Source organism: Aotus nancymaae, unplaced genomic scaffold, assembly GCF_030222135.1.
Source record: "Aotus nancymaae isolate 86718 unplaced genomic scaffold, 86718_ANA_hifiasm-v0.15.2.pri h1tg000012l, whole genome shotgun sequence".
In the NCBI taxonomy this organism is placed as follows: domain Eukaryota; kingdom Metazoa; phylum Chordata; class Mammalia; order Primates; family Aotidae; genus Aotus; species Aotus nancymaae.
This window is the reverse complement of record NW_026988423.1, coordinates 12,961,083-12,987,933: the sequence shown is the minus strand read 5'-3', so window position 1 is coordinate 12,987,933 and position 26,851 is coordinate 12,961,083. Positions and strand designations below refer to the sequence as shown.

Sequence of the window (26,851 nt, the reverse complement as noted above, 5' to 3'; positions counted from 1 at the left end):
GCTGGGCGTGGTGGTGGGCGCCTGTAATCCCAGCTGCTTGGGAGGCTGAGGCAGGAGAATCACTTGAAGCCAGGAGGCAGAGGTTGCAGTGAGCCAAGATCACGCCACTGCACTTCAGCCTGGGTGACAGAGCAAGACTCCATCTAAAAAAAAAAATCATTTTTTCATAGGGGCTCTTGTGGCATTTATTGCATGCTGTGTTATATGTAGTTAGTGATGGATATGCCTGTCATGTTGATAATTTTTATTGTATGTTCCTCAGAGACAGAGCTTATGGCACATTCATTTACATTTCCTTATGTGTTGGTTCCCAAGCTTCCCTCCTTTCCCTTTTTGTTACTTTATAAACATACAATAAAATTTCATTAAATATCAACAATTAGTATTAAACCTAATGGGTCTGTTTTAAATGCTGTTACAAATTCCATAAGGAGAGGTCAGAATGGAGTAGAGAAGGTAGGGCTTGAGCTAAAGCTTAAAGAATTAAGGTAGGATTTGGACTTAAAGGACTTTTTATAACTTATAAAATCCGTAAGTTATAAAGAGAAGCAGCACCAGCATAGATAGAGATGCCATAGTGGGTTGCATGAAAATGAGGGGATCAACCTGACAGTAGTTAGTGTATTAGGCAAAAGTTTGTTTATAGGACAGGACTAAATTACAGTAACCACAAACTATATTGTTGACTTCTAAGGACCATATAGTAATTGTAATTTTACAATTACAAAAATTACAAAATTGTAATTTTCCCTCCATAGTTTTAACGAATTACATGTTTACCTTACCCCTTTTTGGGCCAATACCATTGAGAGATGTAATTGGGGTTATGAGCGTACTCCTATAAATATTCAGTTGGGGTTCTAATTTTCTGGTATAAGACTCAGACTTGAAACATTTACCACTCATTTTCTAACTAGTTTCATTGTTTTTAGAGGAATCTAGATATGATTATAATATAATTTCTTGGCTATAGAGTCTTATGGTTGCTCAGGATGGTTCACTGTGACTGAATAACACAAGACCACCTTAATATTTGGATTGACTTTTTCTTTGTTAGCCTTGCTGTTTTGTTCCTAAGTCAGTTTTGGTTCTTTTTGTATTTTTTTTTTTTTTTAAGGAGAGTAGATCATAAGGAAGAGTGATTGTTCATAAAATTTATTTCAAAGCAGTAATTAATTTGGTGTGTTGTACCCAAACATTTGAAAGAACATCTTATTTTAACAAGAATTGTTTTTTTAGGATCTGCCATAATAATTGCCTCTCCAGTCCAGCCTGTACTCCAAGGAATGGTAGGGATGATCCCAGTATCTGTGGTTGGACAGAATGCAAATAACTTTTCTAGTCCTCCTCGGCAGGTAAGATTTATGAACTGAAAATGGTGCGGTGATGCTTTTCAAGCTTAGTGTAATTAATGACTTTTTCTCTTCTAGGTCCTTCATATGCCTTTGACAGCACCTGTATGCAATAGAAGTATCCCTCAATTCCCTGTCCCTCCAAAATCTCAGAAGCCTCAGGGACTAAGAAACAAGCCTTGTATAGGTACCATTTTTAAGTTCATTATTGTCAACTTTATGTCTGTATATTCGTTTGCAGCAACACCTCAGTGTTTTCTTTTTGAGTACCTAAACCATTTTACAAGCAAGTGATCACCCTACATTTGCTAATAACAGATGTCACAATGCAGCCAACTGTTACTGAACAACTTTGGTTCTCAGAAAATTGTTTCCTTTGTTGATTCTGTTAGCTTTTGCCCACTAGTCCTTGGTTTATTCTTTGCAGCTACCCTAAGTTAAGTATGATCCCTATTTTTCCCAACAGCTTTCAAGTGTTTAGTGAATGGCTTGTATAATTGTATGAGACTTTAGAACAGTTCTTCTTGTATTTTGGTGTGTATATGCACTACTTGGGGATTTTGTTAAATGCAGGTACTGAATTAACAGGACTGGCACAGGGCCTGAAATTCCTCATTGCTAACAGCTCCCAAGCAATGCCAGTGCTGCTCGTACTGGACCATACTTTGTGGAGCAAGGCTTTAAAGTTTGCAGATTACCTTCCTTTGTTCCCTGCTTCAGCCAGCTTCACAACTATCTCTTTACCCATGTGAAAAGCCTGGCAGTCATTCTTAATCAAAACATATTTTTCCTCTCTTCCTTAGTTCAAGTATTTGTCATTTTTCATCTAAGTTGTATCAATAGTATTTTGTAGTCTCCCTTCTTTTAGTCTTTATTGTTTCAGATCACCTTATATCTGCTTGCTGAGTAACTTTTTTTTCCCTAAAGTACAAATCTGAATATGTTGCTTCCCTGACTAAAATCTTTCAGCAACTCCCCTTTGCCCACAGGATAAAATTGAAATTTCTCAGGGTGAAATAAATGCATATATTTGTCATCTTGTCACTATCAACCTCTCCATTCTCATCTCTTACCACTTCCCAGCATGGACCCTTTGTACAAACCATAGTTGCTGTTCACCTTATACTTGGTGATCTTTCTTGTCCCTGCACCTTTACCAATGCTATCTCTTCTACCTAGAAATCCCCCTTCTTACCCAGCTCTTAGCCTCAGTCTGGTTCTTATTTATCCTTCAAACTTAACTCAAATGTAACTTTATCCTAGGAAGCATTTTTAACCGATAGTGGCTAAAGTGGGTATTCCAGTTTTACTGTTTTCTTTAATTCTTTGTTATACCTATGCTACAGCACTTAACACATTACATTGTGTTTCTTCTCAGTAGTCTGAGTGTCTTAAATGCACTGATTATAGAGAATTCACTAAATACTCTCATCAAATCAGCCTTTCCTTAAGCTAAGCAGTGTACATCTATTGATGTAGGCTTAAGTTGCATTTTGACTTATTGAGGCACTCTCTTAGACTTGTGTCGTTATAGCTACTCTATTATTTTTATGTTCTTTCTCTAGTTCATTCCTTTTAATGGCCATTTGATATCTATCACTTGCATAAACCTATTTTATTTATCTCATATCAATGGACTTTTAAGATGTTTTCAGAGTTTTTGTTCTGACATACAATGTTATGAGGTATATCTTTGTAAATGCCTCTGTGTGGACCCATATGAGAGTCTCTTTGGAGGCTTATTCCCAGAAGTCTTTGGGTATATTGGGTATACATAAAAAAGAAAGTTAATACTTCTACCATAATTTTTTCTGCTTCCCTCACAACACTACCAATGTTTGATACCATGTGGTAGTTTAACTTTTGCCACTGATGGATGTAAGGTGGTATCTCATATCATTCTTTTGCTTTATTCTGATTACTAATAAGTTGAGAATCCTCTCTTGTAACTATAAATAATATTTTCCCTTCTATGAATTGCTTATTCATATCCTTTTCCTACATCTCTATTAAATTTCCTGTCTGTTGAGGTGTTACACTTTTATTAGTAACACATCATATGTGTCTTTATAGTCTGACACTTGTCTTTTTTATCTCTTACAAAGTTAATACCAGAAAAAAACATTGGTGAAGTTAAGCATCCATTTACGATAAAAGCTCTTGAAGGCTATCTGTAGTAAACGCCATGGGTTTCCTTTAAAGCAGCTGTGAACAAAACAAGTATACTCATTCCCACCCTGTATATAATAAGCCAATGTTTCCAACACCAGTAAATTAATTGTTAAGTAATCAAACTTTTCCCCACTGACATCTGATTATACCTCCACCATAGACAAGGTCTCATACATATGTGATTCCAGAAAATTTAGTAAGAAAATGCAGCTGGGCATGGTGGCTCATCCCCATAATCCCAGCATTTTGGGAAGCTGAGGCAGGAGGATTGCTTGAATCTAGGAGTTTGAGACCAGCCTGGGCAACATAGTGAGACCACGTCTCTAGAAAATAAATTTTTACAAAGTAGCCAAGTGTGATAGTCCACTTCCCAAGTTAACTACTTGGGAAGGTGAGGTAGAAGGATTGCTTAAGTCCAGGAGGTTGAGGTTGTCATGAGCCATTATCATGCCACTGCACTCCAGTCTAGGCAACAAACAGGGAGACCCTGTCTTAGAAAAGGAAAGAGATAGGTGTAAAGATTTGAAGAGAGGTAACTAAACTATTACGGAAAATGATGTGATTTTTCACAATAAAGCCACAAAGAGTTAATAAAGAAATTAATAGAACTAATAAGAATTCGGTAAGGTTGCCAGGTATGATTAATTTATTGAAATTTTGTTTTTAGGTGCCAACAATAAGCACCTATTAAATGTAATAGAAAATAAGATACTGTTTATAATAACCACAAAAATGATAAAGTATAAAGGAAGAAACCTAACCAAAAATGTTGGAAATGGAGAATATTTGAAATCTTTCATAAAGGATATATAAATAGAAGAGAACCATGTTCATAGATTTTAAGATTTAACAGTGTAAAGATTGCACTTCTTCACAGTTGAATCAAAAATTCAATATAGTTTCCCTTAATCCCAGTAGAATATTTTGGGAGATGGGAAAAACTATTAATAAAATCTATGAGAAAGAATGAAAGACCACAACTAGCTAAGATAGAAGAGCAGAGGGCAGACTCATTCTACCAATTAGTAAAATATTGCAAAGCCACAGTAATTACAAAGACAAATGGAACAAGATAGTTTAGAAGGAGACCTTGTACATGGTAATGTAATGGTAACATCAGAAGTCAGAGCAAGATGGATGGTATAACATATGAAATGTATTGATCATTAAATATGTAACAGAGAGAGAAAAAAGTAGATCCCTTCCTCATTCAGAGGTGATCGCCAAGATGATTAAAGACCTCAAAGTAAAAAGTCGAACAGTTAAATTCTGGAAGAATGTATAAGAGAATATTTTTATGACATTGGGATAAAGGATTTCTTTTTTTAAAATGAGAAGACTTTGGGCACAATGACTCACTCCTGTAATTCTGGCACTTTGGAAGGCCAAGACAGGAGGAACGCTTGAGCCCAGGAGTTTACCACCAGCCTAGGCAACATGACGAGACTCTGTTTTTACAAAACAATTATTTTTTTTAATTAACCAGGTGTGGTGGCGTGCACCTGTAGTCTCAGCTACTTGAGAGGCTGAGGTGGGAGGATCACTTGAGCCCAGGAGGTTGAAACTGCAGTGAGCTATCATCATGCCACTGCACTTCAACCTGGGTGATAGAGTGATACCCTATCTCAAAAAATATATATATAGAAGAAAATAAAATGAGAAAAGAAACTGGGTGTGGTGGCAAGTACCTGCAATCCTAGCCACTTGGGAGGCTGAGACAGGAGGATCACAAGCCAGAGTTTGAGACCAGCCTGGGCAACGTAGTAAGACCCATCTCAAAATTTTAAAATGAGAAATATATAACTTATAAATTGAAAATTTTGATAGAGTGAACTACTCCAGAATTTTAAGTTCCTGTTCAAGAAAAGATACCATACAAAAAAAATAGCACCATGTTTTTACTCAGAACCTGGATGATTAAGGTACCTGGTTCTCAGACTTCTCTCCCCAAATTTTTTCATCATCGTGAATTACAATATGCCCATTTTGTAAATCTGCCTACCACCCTCAAAGTTTTTTGATCATTTCCACTCCTTATTTTATTTATTTAATTTTTTGGAGCTGGAGTCTCGCTCTTGTCGCCCAGGCTGGAGTGCAATGCCGTGATCTTGGCTCACTGCAACCTCCGCCTCCCAGATTCAAGAGATTGTTCTGCCTCAGCCTTAAGAGATTGTTCTGCCTCAGCCTTCTGAGTAGCTGGGACTACAGGCGTGAGCCACCATTCCCAGCTAATTTTTGTATTTTTAGTAGAGACAGGGTTTCTCCATGTTGGCCAGCCTGGTCTTGAACTCCTGACTTCAGATGATCCTCCCACCTCAGCCCCCACAGTGCTGGGATTACAGGCATGATTCACTGTGCCCGACCCAGATTTTTTCCACCCCTAAGACTTATTTTTACTTCATCTACCCTCTCCCATAGCCACACCTTGAATTTTTCACCTTTTTATTAGACTTAGAAGATTTTAAAAGGTCATTGATGTATCTCAAAACACTCTCATTTCCATTTACCCACTGAATTCCTCTTCAACCAGTGGTAGCTTCTCTTACTTGAATCTTCACCTTTCACCTGAACTTGTGTCTTTCTGGATTCACTTCCTTTACTAAACAGCCTAGAGCCCATGAGCTACCACATTAGCCACTTTTGGCAGTACTCTTAATAACCTGCATATCCACATTCTTCTACATACCCACCAGCGGCTCTACAACCCGTGATCTGTCGAGCCAACCATCTCAGCTTTTACACCTGGGCTTCTTAGCATTGCCTTAGAAGTGCGACCATTCCCTACCACTTAAAATTTATTTCCCACCCACCTACCACTTGGCAGTCATTTTAAATGTCTGCCTGTCTGCTTTCTCCTCTATTCTTCCTTCAGACTTTTCCAGTCTTGAATAGCACTTCTCCAATCTAGTCCTACTCCTCCCACTCTTAGCTAGTGGTTTTATTTTCCATCTTAGCAGTATTCACTTTCTTTTTTTTTATTTTTTTTACACTTCACTTTCTAATCATCACTTCCATTCAGTACATACCTATCCTACTTCCAAAATCATCCTCCTTTCTCAAAGAAATAACTTTCATTCTTTCTAAGGTTAATGCAGTCTACTTATGCTCCAGATTCTATCTTCTATACATCTTTCAACTTTTCTTTTTTGGCTTCTCTCTCTGGCTGTAAACATATGTTTGTCCTAGCTGCCAACCTTTTATCCCCAACCTCTCTTAATCTCCCATTTCTTCAACCAAATTACTGTCTTTTCTCATGTTTCTACTGAAACTGTCTACACCAGGATCACCAGTGGCCTCCTAATATTGCCATATGCATTGAAATTTTTCCATTTTTACCTTACTTTGCTTTCCCTATAACTGTTGATACTATGGTGGCTTCTGGAGCCATAACTGAACGATTATGCTCCTCCCTTGCTAATTTTGTATGACTCAAGACCTTCAAACTCTACATGTTTAAGTCTCACCTCTCCTTCTCAAAGACTTCTTCTGCCTAGGTATTTTTCCCCCTTGGTTAATGTCACAATTGATTTTTTCCTTTACTTTTTGTTTCCATGTAAATGCCCATTATTGTTTCTAAGACCCTCATCATCTCTTACCTGGAATATAGTCGTCTACGTCGAGTTTCTGCTTCTAGTTTTCTCTCCTCTCTATTCCATCTTCCACATTATTGCCAGATTGATCTTCCGAAAACAAAACCTATTCATGCATCTTCCCTATTTAAAACTCTTAAAGGGGCCGGATAGGGTGGCTCACACCTGTAATCCCAGCACTTTGGGAAGATGAGGTAGGTAGATCACCTGAGGTCAGGAGTTTGAGATCAGCCTGGCCAACATAGTGAAACCCCTTCTCTACTAAAAATACAAAAATAAGCTGGGGCGTGGCAGTGTGCACCTGTAATCCCAGCTACTCTGGAGACTGAGGCACTAGAATCACTTGGACCCAGGAGGTTGCAGTGAGCCAAGATCATACCATTGCACTCCAACCTGGGCAACAGAGCAAGACTCCGTCTCAAACAATTATTAATAAATAAAATAAATAAAACTCTTAAAAGATTGCCTCTGAAACCTTTTGCATAATACATAACATTCTTCGTAATGTCATCTTTGCTGTTTCTACTTTTGATATCTTGCTGCTTTCCCACATAAATACTGAAGCTCGTGGAAATTAAAATATGGCTATTAAAACTCCAGAGCATGTGTTCTGAGTGGCATACACTTGTAAACATGATAGGTACCTGGACAGAATTTTAAAATAGATATAAGCTATTGTTTTCTGTAAGTGACTACCATTACGTGCTATATTGAGCATTGTAATTTGTAGACAAAGACTAGATTTATAATATTTGCTCATGCCTGTAATCTCAGCACTTTCGGAAGCCCAGGTAGGCAGATTGTTTGAGGCCAGGAGAGTTCAAGACCAACCTGGCCAACATGGCGAAACCCCATCTCTACTAAAAATACAAACAATTGGCCAGGTGCAGTGGCTTATTCCTGTAATCCCAGCACTTTGGGAAACTGAGGTGGGTGGATTACCTGAGGTTAGGAGTTTGAGACCAGCCTGACCTACATGGTTAAACTTCGTCTCCACTAAAAATACAGAATTAACTGGGTGTGGTGGTACATGCCTGTAATCCCAGGTACTCGGGAGGCTGAGGCAGGAGAATCACTTGAACCTGAGAGGCAGAGGGTGCAGTGAGCCAAGATTGCACCATTATACTCAAGCCTGGGCAACAGAAGTGAAACTCCGTCTCAAAAAAAGAAAAAAAAATTAGAAAAAATTAGCCGAGCGTAGTGGTGGTGGACACCTGTAATCCCAGCTACTTGGGAGGCTGAGACAGGAGAATCACTTGAACCCAGGAGGCAGAGGTTGCAGTGAGCCAAGATCGTGCTACTTCACTATATCCTGGGCAGCAGAGCGTGGTTCTGTCTCAGTAAAACAAATGAAGTATTTGCCTGAAGTTGATACATGTCATTTGCTCCATATTTGGATTTTCTCTGTAGCAGTGGGGGAATAGCCATCTTGTATTTATTTCAAAGCTGCTTGTTAAAAGTTGGCATGTCAAAAGTGTTCTATTTGTACATTAGCTATCATTTAAAAATTTTTCTCATAATATGTGATAATTGTCATCTGTTCCATCCTCTTTAAGAGGCGTATATTCTTTCTCTCAGGAATATTCATTTATAATTTCAGGAAAACAGGTAAATAATTTAGTGGATTCGTCAAGTCATTCGGTTGGATGTCATGCACAAAGGTGAGCATAAAGTAGTTTCTATCATGGATTGTTTGAATGCTCAGATTTAAAACATAAAGGATTTCTTTATGCTGCTAGAAATATTTTTGTTTTGTTTTAGAACTGAAGTTTCTGACAAGAATATTGGCACAGATCTTGGGAATAAATCAGAAGAAACCACAGTTCCCTTTCCAGAAGAGAATATAGTTCCAGCTGCTAAACCATGCCACAGACGTGTACTCTGTTTTGACAGCACTACTGCTCCTGTGGCAAATACACAGGGGCCAAACCATAAGATGGTGTCCCAAAACAAAGAAAGGAATTTTTCTAATCTCGACTCACCCAGTGTGTCCTCCACCTTAAAACCCCCTTCTAATAATGCTATCAAAAGAGAGAAAGAGAAGCCTCCTCTGCCTAAGATTCTATCTAAATCAGAAAGTGCCATTAGCCGGCATACTGCCATAAGAGAAACTCAATCAGAAAAGAAAGTTTCACCAACAGAAATTGTGCTTGAATCTTTCCATAAAGCAACAGCTAATAAGGAGAATGAATTATGCAACAATGTAGAAAGGCAGAAAAATCCAGAAAATTCCAAACTATCTATTGGGCAGCAAAATGGGGGTTTGCAAACTGAGAAATCTATAGCTTCACTGCAAGAACTGAACAAAAAACAAGGCACATCTTCAAACAGTAAAAATGGCCTTTCAGTAGGTACAGCTGTGAAAGATCTAAAACAAGAACAAACTAAATCCACCAGTTCTTTGATTACCACAGAAATGTTACAAGATGTACAGAGGCACAGCTCAGTAAGTAGACTTGCTGATAGTGGTGATTTAGCTGTACCCCGGACACCTGGCTCAGGGACAGGAGAAAAACATAAAGAAGAACCTATAGATGTTATCAAGGCCCCCTCTAGTAGGCGTTTTGGTGAAGACAGTAGCACATCAAAAGTAATGGTCCCTCCTGTCACCCCAGACTTGCCTGCCTGTAGCCCTGCCAGTGAAACAGGCAGTGAAAACAGTGTAAATATGGCTGCCCACACATTAATGATTCTCTCTAGGGCAGCCATCTCTAGGACTACTTCAGCAACTCCTCTGAAAGATAACACACAACAATTTAGAGGATCTTCAAGGAGCACTACAAAAAAGCGGAAAATTGAGGAATTAGATGAACGTGAGCGAAACTCTCGAACTTCTAGTAAAAATCTTACAAATTCATCAATACCAATGAAAAAGAAGAAAATTAAGGCAAGTTTGAAAGTTTTAATTTCAAAACCACAGCTTTTTTCCCCTTTAATAATTAGAGAATTCAGCAGTTTTTGCCACAGCAACTTGACTGAATGTTATAGCCAAGACAGCGTTTAGTTTTGATTGACAAAACACGTTGTCCAGCATTGTTAATGTGGTATGCAGAAGGTGTCCTGGTGAAACAGCATTTTCAGAACAACTGCTGAAGCTACTACCTCAGCCTCCCAAGTAGCTGGGACTATAGGCATGCGCCGCCACGCCTGGCTAATATTTATTTTTTTATAGGGACAGGGTTTTGCCATGTTGCCCAGGCTGGTCTTGAGGTCCTCAGCTCAAATGATTTGCATACCTTGCCCTCCTGAAGCGCTGGGATTACAGGCATGAGCCACTGCACCTGGCCTTACCTATGTTTTTTCTTTAAGCATGGTTGTCTATAGGTAGGGAATGCAGGGATAGCACTGATGAATGAAAATCCATATATTTTCAGTTTGTTTAGCTATTTAGTAAGTGGATTGAATAGAAAGAAAGTGCTTAAAATATAGAAGAAGTATCAGGAAAATAATCTAAGCTTTGTTGCCCTGCAAGTCTGGGTTCGAATCCTGTATCTGCTGCTCATTGGTCCTGTGATCATAGTTAAGTCTGTAGCTTCTCTGAGTCTCAGCCTCATCAGTTGACATGGTATGAGGACTAAATGTAGTATACGTTAAGTAGCTGGTATATATTAAGTGTTTGGAACTGATAAGTACCTGTTAACTCTTAATACCTCTGTTAGTAAAGCTTTCTAAGCAGTAATAATCACCTAACATAGAAAGCATGTTCTATCTTGTGTCATTCAACGTTCAGGCACTCTGGATTTGTATAATGTCTTTTGCTGTAAACTAACATTCAGGTACCATGGAAGTATATTTAATTAACTTTGGGTTTATATGTCTCTACTTCTCTGTGGAACTAATTCTAATAGACTAAAAAAGTTTGACAGTACTGTTTTAGGTGACTTACTAAGAAACTTTTTTGGCCTTGTTTGAGTTTATTTTTTCTTTTCTTTTTTAACAGAAAAAGAAGCTTCCTAGTTCATTTCCAGCAGGAATGGATGTGGACAAATTTTTGTTATCATTACATTATGATGAGTAAACATTCTGGACACATAAGAACAGTAGCTGTTCAAAACTCGTATCCCTTAAACTGAGTGTAGGGAATGGGATATTGACAGAATCTGAAAGCATGACCTGCACTTTCATTGTACTGAAATTTCACTTTATATCTAAATCATGCTGTTTCTGAAACAGCTTCCTAGTTTGTAAATAGACTTACTTGGCATATTTTTATTTGGAGAAAAACATTTGCAGAAATGTAAGTAAAGCCAGTCTGCAAAACTGTAAGCTTTGACAATTGCATATTGTAAATATTATGTAAATTTGTTGAAATAGAGTTTAAAATCAACCTAATGTTCTTACACTGTGTTTTTTGACTTCCTATGATCCCTAATTCTGAGACTTAATTATCTGGAATAGTTTCTCACTTCTTTTGGAGGAAAATTATGCTTATTCTTATAAATTGCTTTCAGTAACTGTTCAACAAGACATTTAAATACACAACCACTAAGTACTACAAAATTATAACCACCTCAACTGACAGTAAAATAGCTAATTAGAAATCAACAGTTTGAGTTTTTTTCCTAGAGTGAATACTACCCCCTTTCTTATAATCGCTGTAAATATTGTATTTCTGGAATTTTACACTTTAACTGTTTCTTCTGGTCACTCTGTTGTCTTTGTTTTAAAGAGAGAATTTCGTAAAACATTTATTGAATATTTTAATCTTTCATTTATAACCTCTAAGATTTTTTACAGAACTTTAAGTTGTTAGACTGTTGAGCCATAAAAAGTTTGCTTTGTAGTAGCTGAGATATCTTGGTGTATGTACTTTTCCCCTAAATATGGGGACTTAAAGAATTGCACTAATTCATAGAACTCTTTACATTGTAGTGACCAATGCACATATAATGTAAATCTTGTGTTCTGTTTGAAAGTTTATGTGGAGGATTATCTTCTGGTGTTATGTCCATCATAAGATGTAAAAAAAGAACTCATAGTTTTATATTTTAATTTAGTTTCTCCTACAGTGGGGTGTGTGAAATAACTATATCTACAGTTAGATATAGTGCATTGTCTGTGTTCCTTAAAGTGTTACAAAGAGTTTCTCTCAAAAGGTCCATAAGGAGAGTGAGAGGTAAGAGAGGTGCCTTCTCTGTATTAGACTCACATGTCAGTCAAGTTGAAGAATTGGTTTAAACTTTTAAATGATAACAAATTATAATTAGTACCTGACCAATTGTGCCTAGATATTAAAGTATGTTCTCTTTAGTACTTTTCTTTTCAATTAAATATCAGTATATTAGGGATTTTTTTCTACAGGTGTATATTTTGTTAAAGAGTCACTTTGCTCAACCATTTTTTTGTACTGGTCCTTTTAAAAAAAAATAAATCCATCCAACTTTAATACCACATTTCTCAATGTAGAAATCATGTCTTTTTCATTGCTGAACCTTATTGCAAAAATTTTTGAATTTTTATGATGTGGCAGTGGTCTATTCCTAAGGAACTAAATATCATATAGTTAATGTTTATTTAACTCAGCTTGAGACTGTACTACAGTTAGGTTCGAATAAATATTTTCACTAACTTCAAAAGTTTGAATTACTTTATATTGGCAATCTTGTTTAGAAACTTTGATTAAATTCCTTTACAAGTCAGTTCTTACTCTTTTGGGAGTTCATACAATGCAGAAAATCACACGTTTTTCTTAATTCATATTATATGTGCTAGGTACTGAAAATTCATATACAAATAAAATAAATTTACTTTTTTCGAGATTCATAGTTAACTAACCAGGAACTGCTAAAGAAAGTCCAAAGATAACTTGTACTTGGAGCTTTTTTTTTTTTTTTTTTAATACTTTGGGTTCTGGGGTACATGTGCAGATCATGCAAGATTATTGCACAGGTGCATATATGGCAAGGTGGTTTGCTGCCTCCATCCCCCCGTCACCTATATCATATCTGGCATTTCTCCCCATGTTATCCTTCCCCAACCTCCCCGCTCCCTGCTTTCCCTTCGCCAGCCCCCACAACAGACCCCAGTGTGTGGTGCTCCCCTCCCTGTGTCCATGTGTTATTGTTCAGTACCTGCCTATGAGTGAGAACATGCCATGTTTGATTTTCTGTTCTTGTGTCAGTTTGCTGAGAATGATGGTTTCCAGATTCATCCATGTCCCTACAAAGAACACGAACTCATCATTTTTTATGGCTGCATAGTATCCCATGGTATATATGTGCCACATTTTCCTTGTCCAGTCTATCATCAGTCGGCATTTGGGTTGGTTCCAGGTCTTTGCTATTGTTAACAGTGCTGCAGTGAACATACGTGTGCATGTGTCTTTATAATAGAACGATTTATAACCCTTTGGGTATATACCCAGTAATGAGATTGCTGGGTCAAATGGTATTTCTAGTTCTAGATCCTTAAGTAATCGCCACACTGTTTTCCACAATGGTTGAACTAATTTACACTCCCACCAACAGTGTAAAAGTGTTCCTATTTTTCCACATGTTCTCCAGCATCTGTTGTCTCCTGATTTTTTAATGATCGCCATTCTAACTGGTGTGAGATGATATATCAATGTGGTTTTGATTTGCATTTCTCTAATGACCAGTGATGATGAGCATTTTTTCATATGTTTGTTGGCCTCATATATGTCTTCTTTTGAAAAGCGTCTGTTCATATCCTTTGCCCACTTTTGAATGGTTTTGTTTTTTTTCTTGTAAATCTGTTTTAGTTCTTTGTAGATTCTGGATATTAGCCCTTTGTCAGATGGGTAGATTGCAAAATTTTTTTTCCATTCTGTTGGTTGCCAGTTCACTCTAATGATTGTTTTGCTGTGCAGAAGCTCTGAAGTTTAATTAGATCCCATTTATCTATTTTGGCTTTTGTTGCCATTGCTTTTGGTGTTTTAGCCATGAAGTCCTTGCCTGTGCCTATATCCTGAATGGTTTTGCCTATGTTTTTGTCTAGAGTTTTTATGGTGTTAGGTCTTATGTTTAAATCTTTAATCCATCTGGAGTTAATTTTAGTGTAAGGGGTCAGGAAGGGGTTCAGTTTCTGCTTTCTGCACATGGCTAACCAGTTTTCCCAACACCATTTATTAAACAGGAAATCCTTTCCCCATTGCTTGTTTTTGTCAGGTTTGTCAAAGATCAGATGGTTGTAGATGTGTGGCATTACTTCTGAGGTGTCTGTTCTGTTCCATTGGTCTGTATCTGGTACCAGTACCATGCTGTTTTGATTAATGTAGCCTTGTAGTATAGTTTGAAGTCAGGTAGCATGATGCCTCCAGCTTTGTTCTTTTTGCTTGCGGGCTCTCTTTTGGTTCCATATGAAGTTTAAAGTGGCTTTTTCCAGTTCTGTGAAGAAGGTCATTGGTAGCTTGATGGGGATAGTGTTGAATCTATAATATCCCCATTTTACCTTGAAAGTCCACAGGTTGTGGACTTAATTTTACTCTTTGGTAACCTGTTTGAATACCTAAATGCCCAGTGACTGTATTTCATGGTTGATGTATACTACAGTAATCCATGGCTGTTTTTATAACTATATCTAAGGATCCAGTCTATAGTTTGGACATTACTTAGAGGTTAATGCAGTCAGTGTATGCCAATATGAGAAGTGTTGTATGTAAAATTCTTGTTACAGATTTAGCCCTGGATATGATTAGAACTATAGTGTGAGGGCCAGGTGCGGTGGCTGACGCCTGTAATCCCAGCACTTTGGGAGGCTGAGGTGGGTGGATCACCTGTGGTTGGGGTTTGAAACCAGCCTGACCTACATGGAGAAACCCTGTCTCAAAAAAAAAAAACAAAAAAAAACTATAGTGTGTTGAAATTGCATGAGAAAAGCATCTATCAGCATTCATGCAAAGGATACATGTCAGGAATGACTATTAGGAATAATTTCAAAAGCATATTACTGTGTATTCTACATTCATCCTTTCTCTGGTCATCTTTCAGCCTCAGGCCCAGCTTTCTGAAATTTTATGTCAAGTTTTGACTTTATTATTGTTTATTTTGCTGCTTCCTTTAAGCAATGGACTTAATTCTGTACTTTTTTCTTTTTATAAATAATGTTATCATTTTGTCTTTTTTTTCATAAATTTTTATCTACATTATTGAACTCATGACACATATAGCTTCATAATGCTTTTTTGTTTTATTTGAGAAAGGGTCTCAATCTGTTGCCCAGGCTGAAGTACAGTGGCAAAATCATGGCTCACTGCAGCCTCGACCTCCCAGGCTCAAGTGATCCTCCTACCTCAGCCTCCCAAATAGTTGGGACTACAGGCATATACTATCGCACCCAATTGTCTGTTTTGTTTTTCCCCAGGCTAAACTCGAACTCTTGGACTCAAGCAGTCCTCCTGCCTCGGGCTCCCAAAGTGTTGGGATTGCAAGCGTGAGCCACCACATCCAGCTGCTTCTTTTACTTCCAATAATATAAAGCTTTTTTCCAGTTTTTAGCTATTATAAACAAAAACAGCAGTGAACATTTTTATAAATAAACATTTGTTTATATTATTTCCTTAGGAGAAATTTTAGAGGGTAGAATTACCAAATCAAGAAGTTAGTGTGCTTTTTTTTTCTTTTCTATTTTTTTTTTTTTTTGGGAGGGAGTCTTACTCTGTCGCCCAGTGGTGTGATCTCAGCTCAATACAACCACTGTCTCCTGGGTTCAAATGATTATCCTGCTTCAGCCTCCCGAGTAGCTGGGACTACAGGCGTGTGCCACCATACCCAGCTAATTTTTAGTAGAGATGAGGTTTCACCATGTTAGCCAGGATGATCTCAATCTCCTGACCTCATGATCTGCCCGCCTCGGCCTCCCAAAGTGCTGGGATTACAGGTGTGAGCCACCGTGCCTGGCTAATGTACTTTTTTTTTTTTTTTTTTTTAAGGATCTCAGTACATTTTGCCAAATGCTGCTATTAAATGTGCATCAATTTACATTTTTACCAGCAAAATGTCATTTTTTTGCATGGCATATGCTTCTCCATTTCCACAGGCATATTCAACTATATCATCACCTGTTTCTATGTTTGTATTTCCTGATTTGGTAAAATTAGGAGTTAGCTCCCAATCCATTTATAATTTGTTTTGGTACCTGATGTGAAAAAAGGGTCAAAGTACATTTTTCCCCTAAATATTTAACTGCTTGACAATTGGTTCACTTGACAATTTAACCACTGCACAGTTTGTTCAGATAAGCCTTCCTGTCCCCCTACTCATTTACTTAAGATGTCTGCCTTATCCTGTACTGATTCACAATCTCTTATTCACAATTCTAAAACCCAAAAGGTTCTGGCAACCAATGTTTTTCCCCTAGATTTAACATCAGAACTCATTCTGTGGCAAAGCCTGACCTGAAATAACATGAGGCTACTTACAATCATTATCTCGTTTGTAGAAATGTTGACTAGTCTGCTGCTCCAGACTCAGCTGGGGGCATATGGTGCAAACATTGAGTTATTTTTTAGAAATCCAGAATATTCTGATTTATGAACCCCAGCTAACCTCAAAGGTGTATGATCAAAGCTTTTGGCCCTGTATTAAATGTATACACATACATACACACTATATGGTATGTGTATAGGTTATTTTGTGCCACTGATTAAATTATTATAACTTTGTGTCTATTGTTACTGTTTTTGTTTTTTCAGATATTCACCCTTTTATGCTTTCTAATGAACTTTAGAATCACTTGTATTATTTCAAATTTTTATTGGAATATTTGAAGTACATTAATGTCACAAGCTAATTCATAAAGAAGGAAAGGGTAAAGACCATATGGTATATATCAAAGTGTTATAGTTATCCCTATCATAAATTTGTTGCTAAACTGGATGTTTTTGTTTGTTACTATTTTTAGGAAGCTCTTCATGTCATAATTAAACTGGTTATTGCTGTTATGTAGGGATGGTCTTGCTTTATTAATACAGACTTTTTATAGAGACCCAAAGAGAAAAGTACACCACTATAAATTCATGGACCTCAGTGATTTTTCTTTAAATACATCCACATAATCACCATGAACATTATCGGTACTATAGAGTAGTCATTATCATGACCTCTACACCAGAGATTAATTTAGCTTTGTTTAACGATATCAGTAGATACATGGGGTATATACTCTGTGAGAAACACTCATGTTTTGTATAATTTGGCTCAGTCATCCTCAATGCTGTGTATGTATTTATTGTATTACATTACAGTTAATTCATTTTATAGATGAGAAGTTATTACGAACAGACTGTTGTGAGTGTTCTTGTACTTTGTGAATGTATTACACTTCTCAGATAGATAGGAATAGGGTGCTGGAACACAGTTGCGTATATTCAAACATTCAAATTTTTTCATTTTCCATAGTGGTTGTAACAATTTATGCTATACTCAATAGTATAATAAGAGTTTTCGTTACTCCCTGTTATTTCCAATGTTTGGTATTTTCATTGTAGCCATTTTAGTGGTGTATATTGGTATACGTTGTGGTTTTAATTTGGTGTTGGATTTTTGGGGCTGTTTTTTTTTTTTTATAATGAAGTTGAACACCTTCTCAGATACTATGGCTATCTTTTGTGGACAGTCCAAGGTTTTTGCCCATTTTTGTATTGGGTTGTCTGCCTTACTGATTTTTAAGTGTTCTTTCTGTATTCTGGATACAGTCCTTTTTTGGATGGACATTAGATGTTTGAGTATTTTCCCATGTTATTCTTCTAAAGGCTTTATGGTTCAACCTATTTCATTTTGATTTGACCATCCATATGGAATTGATTTTCCACATTGGTAACCAATTAATCCACACTGTTTATTACCCAAGATTTTCCTTTTCCAATTACATTGCATAGTTACTTTTCTCATAAGCTGGTAAACTGTGTATGTGTAGGTTTGTTTCTGGCCTCTATTCTGTTTGATTGGTGTGATTTCTTTAAGATATGCTAATAACACAGTCTTAATTACTGTAGGATATCTTTTTTTTTCTTTTTTTTTTGTTGTTGAGACAGAGTCTTGCTCTGTTACCCAGGCTGGAGGGCATTGGTGTGATCTCTGCTGACTGCAACCTCCACCTCTCAGGTTCAAGTGATTCTCCTGCCTCAGCCTCCCGAGTAGCTGGTAATACAGTCATGAGCCACCACACCCAACTAATTTTTCTATTTTTAGTAGAGATGGGATTCACCATGTTGTGCAGGCTGGTCTTGAACTCCTGACCTCAGGTGATCGTCCCCCTTGGCCTCCCAAAGTGCTTTATTCACTGTACCTGGCCCAAAATGTTTTATATTTTAGTTGCTATTTATTTTTTGTTCTGAGTGAACTCTGTTAGTGCTAATGGATTTACCAGTGTTACTTTTTCATTTACTAAGTATGTATTATATGTAAGTAATTATTTTCCAATTTTATTTCTTTTTACTACACTGATGCAGTAGCAGTGATCAGAGTCTGCTTTATTGTCTTGTTCTTCTTTTTAATGGCAAAGTATAATGTTTGCTTTTGTTTGTAGAGTTTTAAGATTTTACATCATAAGTACCTGTCAAGTGCCACGTTTAAGCATCAATTAAAACATTTTCATTGAGCTCATGAATTTATTTTTATATGAGTGACTCTTTAAGTAAATTTGTTTTGTGAACATTTTATTTAAATGTTTTTTGTTTTTGTTTTTGAGACAAGGTCTTTCTATGTTGCCCAGGCTAGAGTGCAGTGGCTATTCATGGGCACAGTCATAGCCCACTACAGCCTTGAACTCCTGGGCTCAAGGGATCCTCCTGCCTCAGCCTCTTGAGTAGCTGGGACTACAAGTGTACACCAACACACCCAGTTAAAAGTTTACTTTTAATGAGATTAGTTTCAAACGTATGACAGTTTTTAAAATGAATTTTAAACCTCTCCTTCTCTTTCCAATTTATTTGAATTTGGGGATAGTAGTACCAGTGTTAAAGTTGATGTGAAGTTTAAATTTTACAGTATATGTGAAGTTGCCATTAGAGCTGAGGCTGTTTTTTCTTTTTTCTGCAACAGTTTATTTAGAATGGGAAATAACTGTTTCTTGAGACTAAATTATCTAGGCCTGGAGCCTTTTGCTTAAGCAGTTTTCCGGTTTTCTTTCTCCTAAATTTCTTTGTGGCTGATTTATTACCTGTTCGGGGTTTGACTTTTTTTCTGAGTCAAGTATCACATTTTTTCTAATTTTTGCTTTTGTTCTCTTTTAAATTAGATGCGATTTTTTTCTGTCAAAAACACTTCTTAGATTCAACAGTTGTATACGAGTCTACTTTATTCTTGCTGATTTCTCCTTTTCTCAGGGTCTTTTTTGCATGTTTATTTAACTTAAATTGAATAAAAGTTATCTGATTTTCCCCAACCCCCCCTCCCTTAAACCATGTAAGCATTTAAGGCTTTGAATTTGCTTTGACTTCAACTTTCAGCAAAATTTGGAAGATGGGGTAAGTACTTTGATTTTCATACATAATTACTTGCAGTAGTGTTATCAAGTTCTTTTTTGCCTTAAATTGTTTTTATTGTTACCAGGATAAGTTGCAGGTTTTATAAATGTTGCACGGGTACTTAGAAATGTATTGTTGCCTGGGCATGGTGGCTCATACCTGTAATCCCAGCACTTCGGGAGACCATGGCAGGCAGATGACTTGAGCCCGGGAGTTTGAGACCAGCCTGGGCAACATGTTGAAACCCCATCTCTACAAAAAATGCAAAAAATTAACCAGACGTGGTGGTATGCACCTGTGGTCCCAGCTACCAGGGAGGCTGAGATGGGCGTATCACATTCACCAGGAAGTCAGTGCTGCAGTGAGATGACCTGCACTCCAACCTGGGCAACAGAGACCCTGTCTCAAAGTTTAAAAAAAGTGTTAAGAAAGGCTAAAAAAAAAAAAAGGTATTCTTTAGAGTCTATATGAATCCTGTCTTTGCTTTAACGCTTTTTTCACAAATGTTTAATCCATGCAACATTATCTTGGCCATAGTTCTGGCTTTGTTTTCTGCACAGTCTATTATCATCATAAAGTAGTTCCTTCCCCGTTTTAACAGTTTCTGCCTTGACTTCTCCTCATTTATGATACATGCCAACCCTTTTTATTTTTTTGAGACAGTTTCGTTCTTGTTGCCCAGGCTGGAGTCCAATGGCACGATCTCCACTCACCGCAACCTCCGCCTCCTGGGTTCATACAATTCTCCCACCTCAGCCCCCCGAGTAACTGGGATTATAGGCATGCACCACTGTGCCTGGCTAATTTTGTATTTTTAGTAGAGAAAGGGTTTCTTCATGTTGGTCAGGCTGGTCTCAAACTTTCTACTTTAGGTGATGTGTCCGCCTCGGCCTCCCAGAGTGCTGGGATTACAGGTGTGAGCCACTGCTCCCAGCTTCATTTTACTTTATAATTGGAGTTTTAAACTTTTGTCTTCTATAGTAACTTAAGATACAGAACTATAACCATAACAGGTCCATTGCCCATTCCACGTAACAAGTCAGTATGCCAAGACCCTGGGTTGCAGCAAAAAGGTTTAATTGCAGGGCCACTGAATGAGGAGACGGGAGAAAACTTCAAATCTGTCTCCCTGAGGATTTAGGAAGTAGGCCAAGGTGCAGCCTGTTTAATGTCTAGTTATAACTATATTTCTGTCCAGGACTCAGCATGCAATTCTTGTAAGCCCTGTGAGTGCAGTCTCAGAACTTGTTCCTCTGGTGTTTGCCTTTATTTAGCAGATATATATATACATGTTACCAATATTTCACCATGTAAAGGCCAAGGGGAACCAGGAGCTGGGTAAAATATGGAAAAAAAAAAAAAAAAAAAAGGAAACTCAAAGCATTTTAGAATACTTCACTGAAGGTAAGTAGTGCATCCAAAGGTCAGTGATCTGTAAAACATTTAAAAGGTGCTCTGACAATTCTTGGAAAAAATGAAAGGGAAGAGAGAAAAAATAGAGTACCAGCCAGTAAATAGTATTTCTGTTAAGAGACAAGGTCTCCCTCTGTCCCAAGGCTGGAGTACAATGGCACGATCATAGTTCACTGTAACCTGAAGTTCCTGTGGAAAATCGGTTTGCAAAAGGCAGATTAATTGGAGAAAAGGAATGTATGTTTATTTAATGTGTATACATGGGGCCTTCAGATGAAGATCTGACCCCACCCCCAGTGGGGTGTAGAAATTTTTTTTTTTTTTTTTTTTTTTTTTTTTTTTTTGAGACAGACTCTTGGTCTGTCGCCCAGGCGGGAGTGCAATGGCATAATCTCAGCTCACTGCAACCTGTGTTGAAGTGATTCCCACCTCAGCCTCCCGAGTAGCTGGGACTACAGGCGTGTGCTACCACACCTGGCTAATTTTTGCACTTTTAGTACAGACAGGGTTTCATTATGTGACCGACTGCTCTCCAACTCCTGACCTCAAGTGATCTGTCCGTCTTGGCCTCCCAAAGTGCTGGAATTACAGGCATGAGCCACTGCACCTGAGTGTAGAAACCTCATACCCTCTTCAGGTTACAAAAGGAATGTGAGCTCCGAGCATGGCCAAAAACATGTTATTTTGGTAAATCAGGTTTTAGTGGCAAGACAGTTTATGGGAGAGGGAGAGGAGACCTGGCTGGGAAAGGCAGTCTCGTTATGTAGCTGAAACCTCACAGATAGCAGCTTTCTGAGAGGATGGATGTTAAATGTTTAACACCTTTAAAGTAAGACAGGCTCTCATTTAACCTTTTCTAGATTCCAGACAAGGGCCTGCATTAATGGAGATTCTCCATAGATGCAAATTTCTATTAGCCGGGTGTGGTGGTGTGTCTGTAATCCCAGCTAATCAGGAGGCTGAGGCAGGAGAATCGCTTGAACCCAGGAGGCGGAGGTTGCGGGGAGCCGAGATCGCACGATTGCATTCCAGCCTGGGCAACAAGAGCAAAACTCTGTCTCAAAAAAAAAAAAAAACAGATGCAAATGTCTTCCACAAAAGACAGCTTTGTAGGGCCACTTCTGTTTCCTGGCCCTCTGACAGCCATCTCAAAATATGTCTAATAAATGTATTTAGAGGTAAAATATTTTTATTTTCTTCAACCATTACCTTTACTCCTTCCCCAGCCAGTCCTTAAACAGTCATTTAAAAATTTTAAAACTTTCACATAACTGAATTCTTAATTCTTCACTCCATAGGCTTCCTTAACTTTGTCATTTTAGGAAGAAACATCAGAGTACTTTATTTGCTAAACTCTTCTGTGTTTGAGACACACTTTCTAGTATCTTATTTTGTTCCATTAAAAATAGGTAGATATTGGTCACTTGTTTTTTGGGGATTGAATGTAATAGAAATAAGAACTACGGTTACCTATTTTTAGATGTTAGAGGAATTTTTTTTTAATACATTTTCTCCAAAATGTCTTAGTATGATTTTCTATTAATTTTGCCAATAAAATATGCTTTTTAGGGCCAGGCACAGTGGCTTACAGCTGGAATCCTGGCACTTGGGGAGGCTGAGGCAGAAGGATCACCTGAGGTCAGGAGTTCGAGATCAGCCTGGCCTACATGACAAAACTGTCTCTACTGAAAATATAAAAATTAGCTGGTGTGGTGGTGCATACCTGTATACTCAGGAGGCTAAGGCACAAGAATCACTTGAACCCAGGAGGCAGAGGTTGCAGTAAGCCAAGATTGTGCCTCTGCACTCCAGCCTGAGTTACAGAGCGAGACTCTGTCTCAAAAAAAATACATGTGCCCTTTAGAATCTTCTCCTTTATGACTTAAAAACCTGAGTTTTTCTATTATCTTTCTATTAGATTACTGCTTCAGAGTTGGTTGGCTTTTTTTTTTTGAGATGGAGTTTCGCTCTGTCTCTCAGGCTGGAGTGCAGTGGCATGATCTCAGCTTGCTGCAACCTCTGCCTCCCGAGTTGAGCGATTCTCCTGCCTCAGCCTCCTGAGTAGCTGGGATTGCCGGCACTTGCCACCACGCCTGGCTGATTTTTTGTATTTTTAGTAGAGATAGGGTTTTGCTCTGTTAGCCAGGATGGTCTCAATCTCCTGACCTTGTGATCTGCCTGCTTCGGCCTGGGATTACAAGCGTGAGCCACTGCAGCTGGCCCAGAGTACCATTTCTTTTTTGAGAAACACCATTTAACCTGGGCATGGTAGCATCTGCCTATAATCCTAACTACTCAGGAGGCCGAGGCAGGAGGATCACTTGAGAACCCAGGAGTTCAGGGTTACAGTGAGCTGTGGGCATGCCACTGTACTCCAGCCTAGGTGACAGACCAATTACCTTATCTCTTTAAGACAAACCAGAAAACCATACTTACTTGATGGTTCTCTGTTTTCTCTCCATGTTTTCCCAGAATTTTCAGAGCACTTCTCAGATGTTTTACAGATCAGTGACCTTTGGATGCAATGTTAGTTTTCTGCTTATCTTCATTGAAGCATTCTTATGTCTTAGGTTTCCTTTTCTCCTATATCTTACCCAGCTTCTGGTTCGGTTATAAAAGTTCTCCTAAGTTGGGGCAGATCATTATTGAAAGGCAACTAACTAAAGCATCGTAAGTTAAGAACGTGGACTCTGGAGCTGCACTGACTTGGAGTTGAACCTTAGCCAGCTACTTACCAGCTTTTTGCCCTTGGAATTTATTTAGGTACTCTGTGCCTCAATTTCCTTATTTATAAATTAGGGGTAGTATACCTACTCTTAGAAGTTTTTGTGATGATTAAATGAGTTAATACATATAAAGCTTTGTGCTAACACATCATGAGCCTCAAAAGTTGGTGATGATTGATTACAGATGTTTTTGAAAATACTCTTCCTCTGAATCTTAAGAGCCCGAACAATTGATTTTTCCCATATATTGTCTTTTTGTTCCTTCAAACGCTCTACAATACATTGGCCAACAGGTAACGTGTACACGATGACCTTTACTGCCCCTCCCCTTCCTAGGGGGAGTTTTCCCTTTTAGAGCTGCAGTTGAGGGTAATGTACGTAGGCGCTGCCTGTAGTGCTCTAAATTTTTTCCCAGATAAATGCCATGCAAGATACTTGTGGTACAGTCTGCCCTGCTTAAAAACAGGCATTGTGGTATAGTGGGTGTTGAGCTGCTCCCTTTATAAATCCCATTCGGCCTATCAGTTTCTACCTCCTTTCCCGTGCTCTAAGCTGCTGTAGTAATTCAGAGCCCAAACTGCAGGGTTTTCTGCTCGACCTCCCCCACCCCTGAATTTGGAGCTTGTAAGAAACTGCCCCGACTCTAGACCCCACGCACATGGGCTTCTCTCTCATTTCTAGTACTACTTACTGCACACTGTGGTTTCTTGAGTGATTATGTGAAGCACTGCTAGTTTGTCCAGAATAGCCAGCTCTTACTGTAAAGAGAAGTAAATTATTAATTACCTACAGAGAACATTCACTTGACCTTTAACAATCCTCAAAAATATAAATTTCTCACCATGGAAGCTTCTAGAAACTTATGTTAGTCACTATTACACACTGGTATTTGTACTATATTTCTATAAAAATATAGATTCAGAAAGAATGCAAAAATATATCAAACATTTAAAGATTACCCAAAAAGCAGAAGAAAAAAATTTCAAAAGGTTTTATGATTTCATCATTTTAATTTTTAAAAGTTAACATAGAAAATAATTAAAAAATGAAACAGTTTGTCTGAATATAAGCTGACTCAAAGTAGTCACACTGATTATGGCAGGCCTTCTGGTCACATAGAGTTGTCTCAGCCAAGGTTGTCTACAGTTTCTGAATTAACATGGCAGAAGCACCTCCTCCTCCATTGCAAATACTGGCAAGACCGTATTCTCCTTGCTTCAAGGCATGAGCCAAATGAATGACAATCCTGGCTCCAGACATCCTAAGATTAAGAAAGCATTTAGGTGGGTGTTGGACACTGAGAACCCATGGAGTCAGGGAGAGGAGCATCACACACTGGGGGCAGTTGGGGATGGGTAGGGGAGGGATAACATGGGGAGAAATGCTGGATATAGTATACACCTAAAGGAAGGTAAAATGTAAAGAAAGCATTTATTTCTTTAATGAAGTATAGAATTTATGACAAACCAAAAATGTTTCTATTCTAGTTTAACTTCTTGAAAACCTTCCTAGCCACTACTACTGGCTGAATTAACTACTGCTATTCTAAAACTTGAAGGACTTGTTTCAGGAAGGGTCACAGATCTTTTAAAGTACAGAACAGTAAAATGGAGGATGGAAAGAGGATGTGGAATAAACTATGTATTGGGTACAATGTACACTACTTGGGTGACAGGTGCACTGAAATCAGCCTCCACCACTGTAAATTCATCCATGTAACCAAAACTCACTGTACCCTAAAGCTAATGAAATAAATAGGAAGGAGGAAGAAAAGGGGGGAAAAGTCTAAATGTACACTTTTTCTTCTTCAGCATTAAACATTACTGAGTTTCAAACAACAGATGTGACACGTCTCTGTTCAGTACTGGATACCATCTATCAGAAATGGTTTTTGCCTTGTGAAAGACGGGTAGGAAGGAAAACTTTAGGAATTATCATGAAGCAGTTTTAGGATTAGCCAGAAACACAAAGGCAGCTATTTTACCTACCCAATTGGATGCCCCAGAGAAACAGCTCCTCCATTGATATTCACTTTTTGGGGATCAATCTCCAACATTTTAATGTTTGCTAGTACGACGAGACTGAAAGCTTCATTTACTTCCCACATTGCAATATCCTCTTTTTTCAATCCCGCATCTTTAAGAACCTAAGATGTTTTAAAAGACAGATGATGTTCAAGTAAGTAGCAATCACTGTCATCATTTCCTTGAAATGCTACAATTTGATGTCAGTTATTTAAATATGGAAGTTCTTGGTTTCAGATGAAAGGATCTCAGTTTTGAGATTTTTTTTTTTTTTTTAAGACAGTCTCACTGTCTCCCAGGTTGGAACACACCTTCGCCTCCTGGGTTCAAGCAGTTCTCCCGTCTCAGCCTCCTGAGTAGCTGGGATTGCAGACACACACCACCATACCCGGCTAATTTTTGTATTTTTAGTCGAGATGGGGTTTCACCATGTTGGCTGGGCTGGTCTTGAACTCCTGACCTTAGGTGATCTGCCCGCCCTGTCCTCCCAAAGTACTGGGATTACAGACATGAGCCACCGTGCCCAGCCTATTTTCAGGTTTTTAGTTGCTTATCCTATTCCATTACAACCAAAGGATTTTGTTTGCATTATTTTGTCTATTTTGACATAAGATAGGGGACTGAAAATTTGACTTTCTTTCCACAGATACTTGAAAAGGTACATTTTCTATTTAGGGGCACATAATGCTTTATATAATCTTAAACTCTGCTTTACTGATTCTGTGTTGCTTAGTTCTGTATTTTTGTTGTTTGGAGACAGGATCTTGTTGTGTCACCCAGGCTGAAGTAGAATGGCACAATCAGAGCTCACTGCAGCCTTGACCTCCCAGGCTCAAGCGCTCTGCCTGCCTCAGACTCCCAAAGTGCTGGGATTACAGGCAAGAGCCACTGCACCCAGCCAGGTCTATATTCTTGACTATTACGAAAGAGGTTTATTAGTTTCTACTATTCATAATATTAATGCATCCCCTGCAGTTTCTGCTTAATAAAGTTACTGTAGGGTTATCTGGGGCACAGATATTTACATTTGTTGCAGTTTTGTTGTAAGTCATTTATTTAAAATCTTACATTATAGGATCTATTTTGTTTCAGTAGTTCCTCAGCTATGCAAGTAGGTGTTTTTGTGCTAGTGATTATTCCTATAATA

The 26,851-nt window shown here is 38.1% G+C and overlaps 2 protein-coding genes across 4 annotated transcripts in view; one reads left to right on the top strand and one right to left on the bottom strand.

The window, feature by feature from the left end:
* The window catches only part of LOC105732492 (protein NPAT), a 149,782-nt gene extending 137,275 nt beyond the window's left edge, over nucleotides 1-12,507 (top strand). For both annotated transcript variants that reach the window (XM_064375395.1, XM_012474588.2), the window contains exons 14-18: nucleotides 1,240-1,355; nucleotides 1,431-1,539; nucleotides 8,715-8,775; nucleotides 8,876-10,001; nucleotides 11,055-12,507. In XM_064375395.1, coding sequence (XP_064231465.1) covers nucleotides 1,240-1,355; nucleotides 1,431-1,539; nucleotides 8,715-8,775; nucleotides 8,876-10,001; nucleotides 11,055-11,132 — 1,490 coding nt within the window. In that variant the 3' untranslated portion in view covers nucleotides 11,133-12,507. The remainder of the gene's footprint in view (nucleotides 1-1,239; nucleotides 1,356-1,430; nucleotides 1,540-8,714; nucleotides 8,776-8,875; nucleotides 10,002-11,054) is intronic.
* A 12,153-nt stretch (nucleotides 12,508-24,660) lies between these two features.
* The window catches only part of ACAT1 (acetyl-CoA acetyltransferase 1), a 30,184-nt gene continuing 27,993 nt past the window's right edge, over nucleotides 24,661-26,851 (bottom strand). For both annotated transcript variants that reach the window (XM_012474590.3, XM_064375396.1), the window contains exons 11-12: nucleotides 25,669-25,826; nucleotides 24,661-24,941 (exon numbers count right to left, since the gene is read on the bottom strand). In XM_012474590.3, the coding sequence (XP_012330013.2) occupies nucleotides 24,821-24,941; nucleotides 25,669-25,826 (279 nt within the window). In that variant the 3' untranslated portion in view covers nucleotides 24,661-24,820. The remainder of the gene's footprint in view (nucleotides 24,942-25,668; nucleotides 25,827-26,851) is intronic.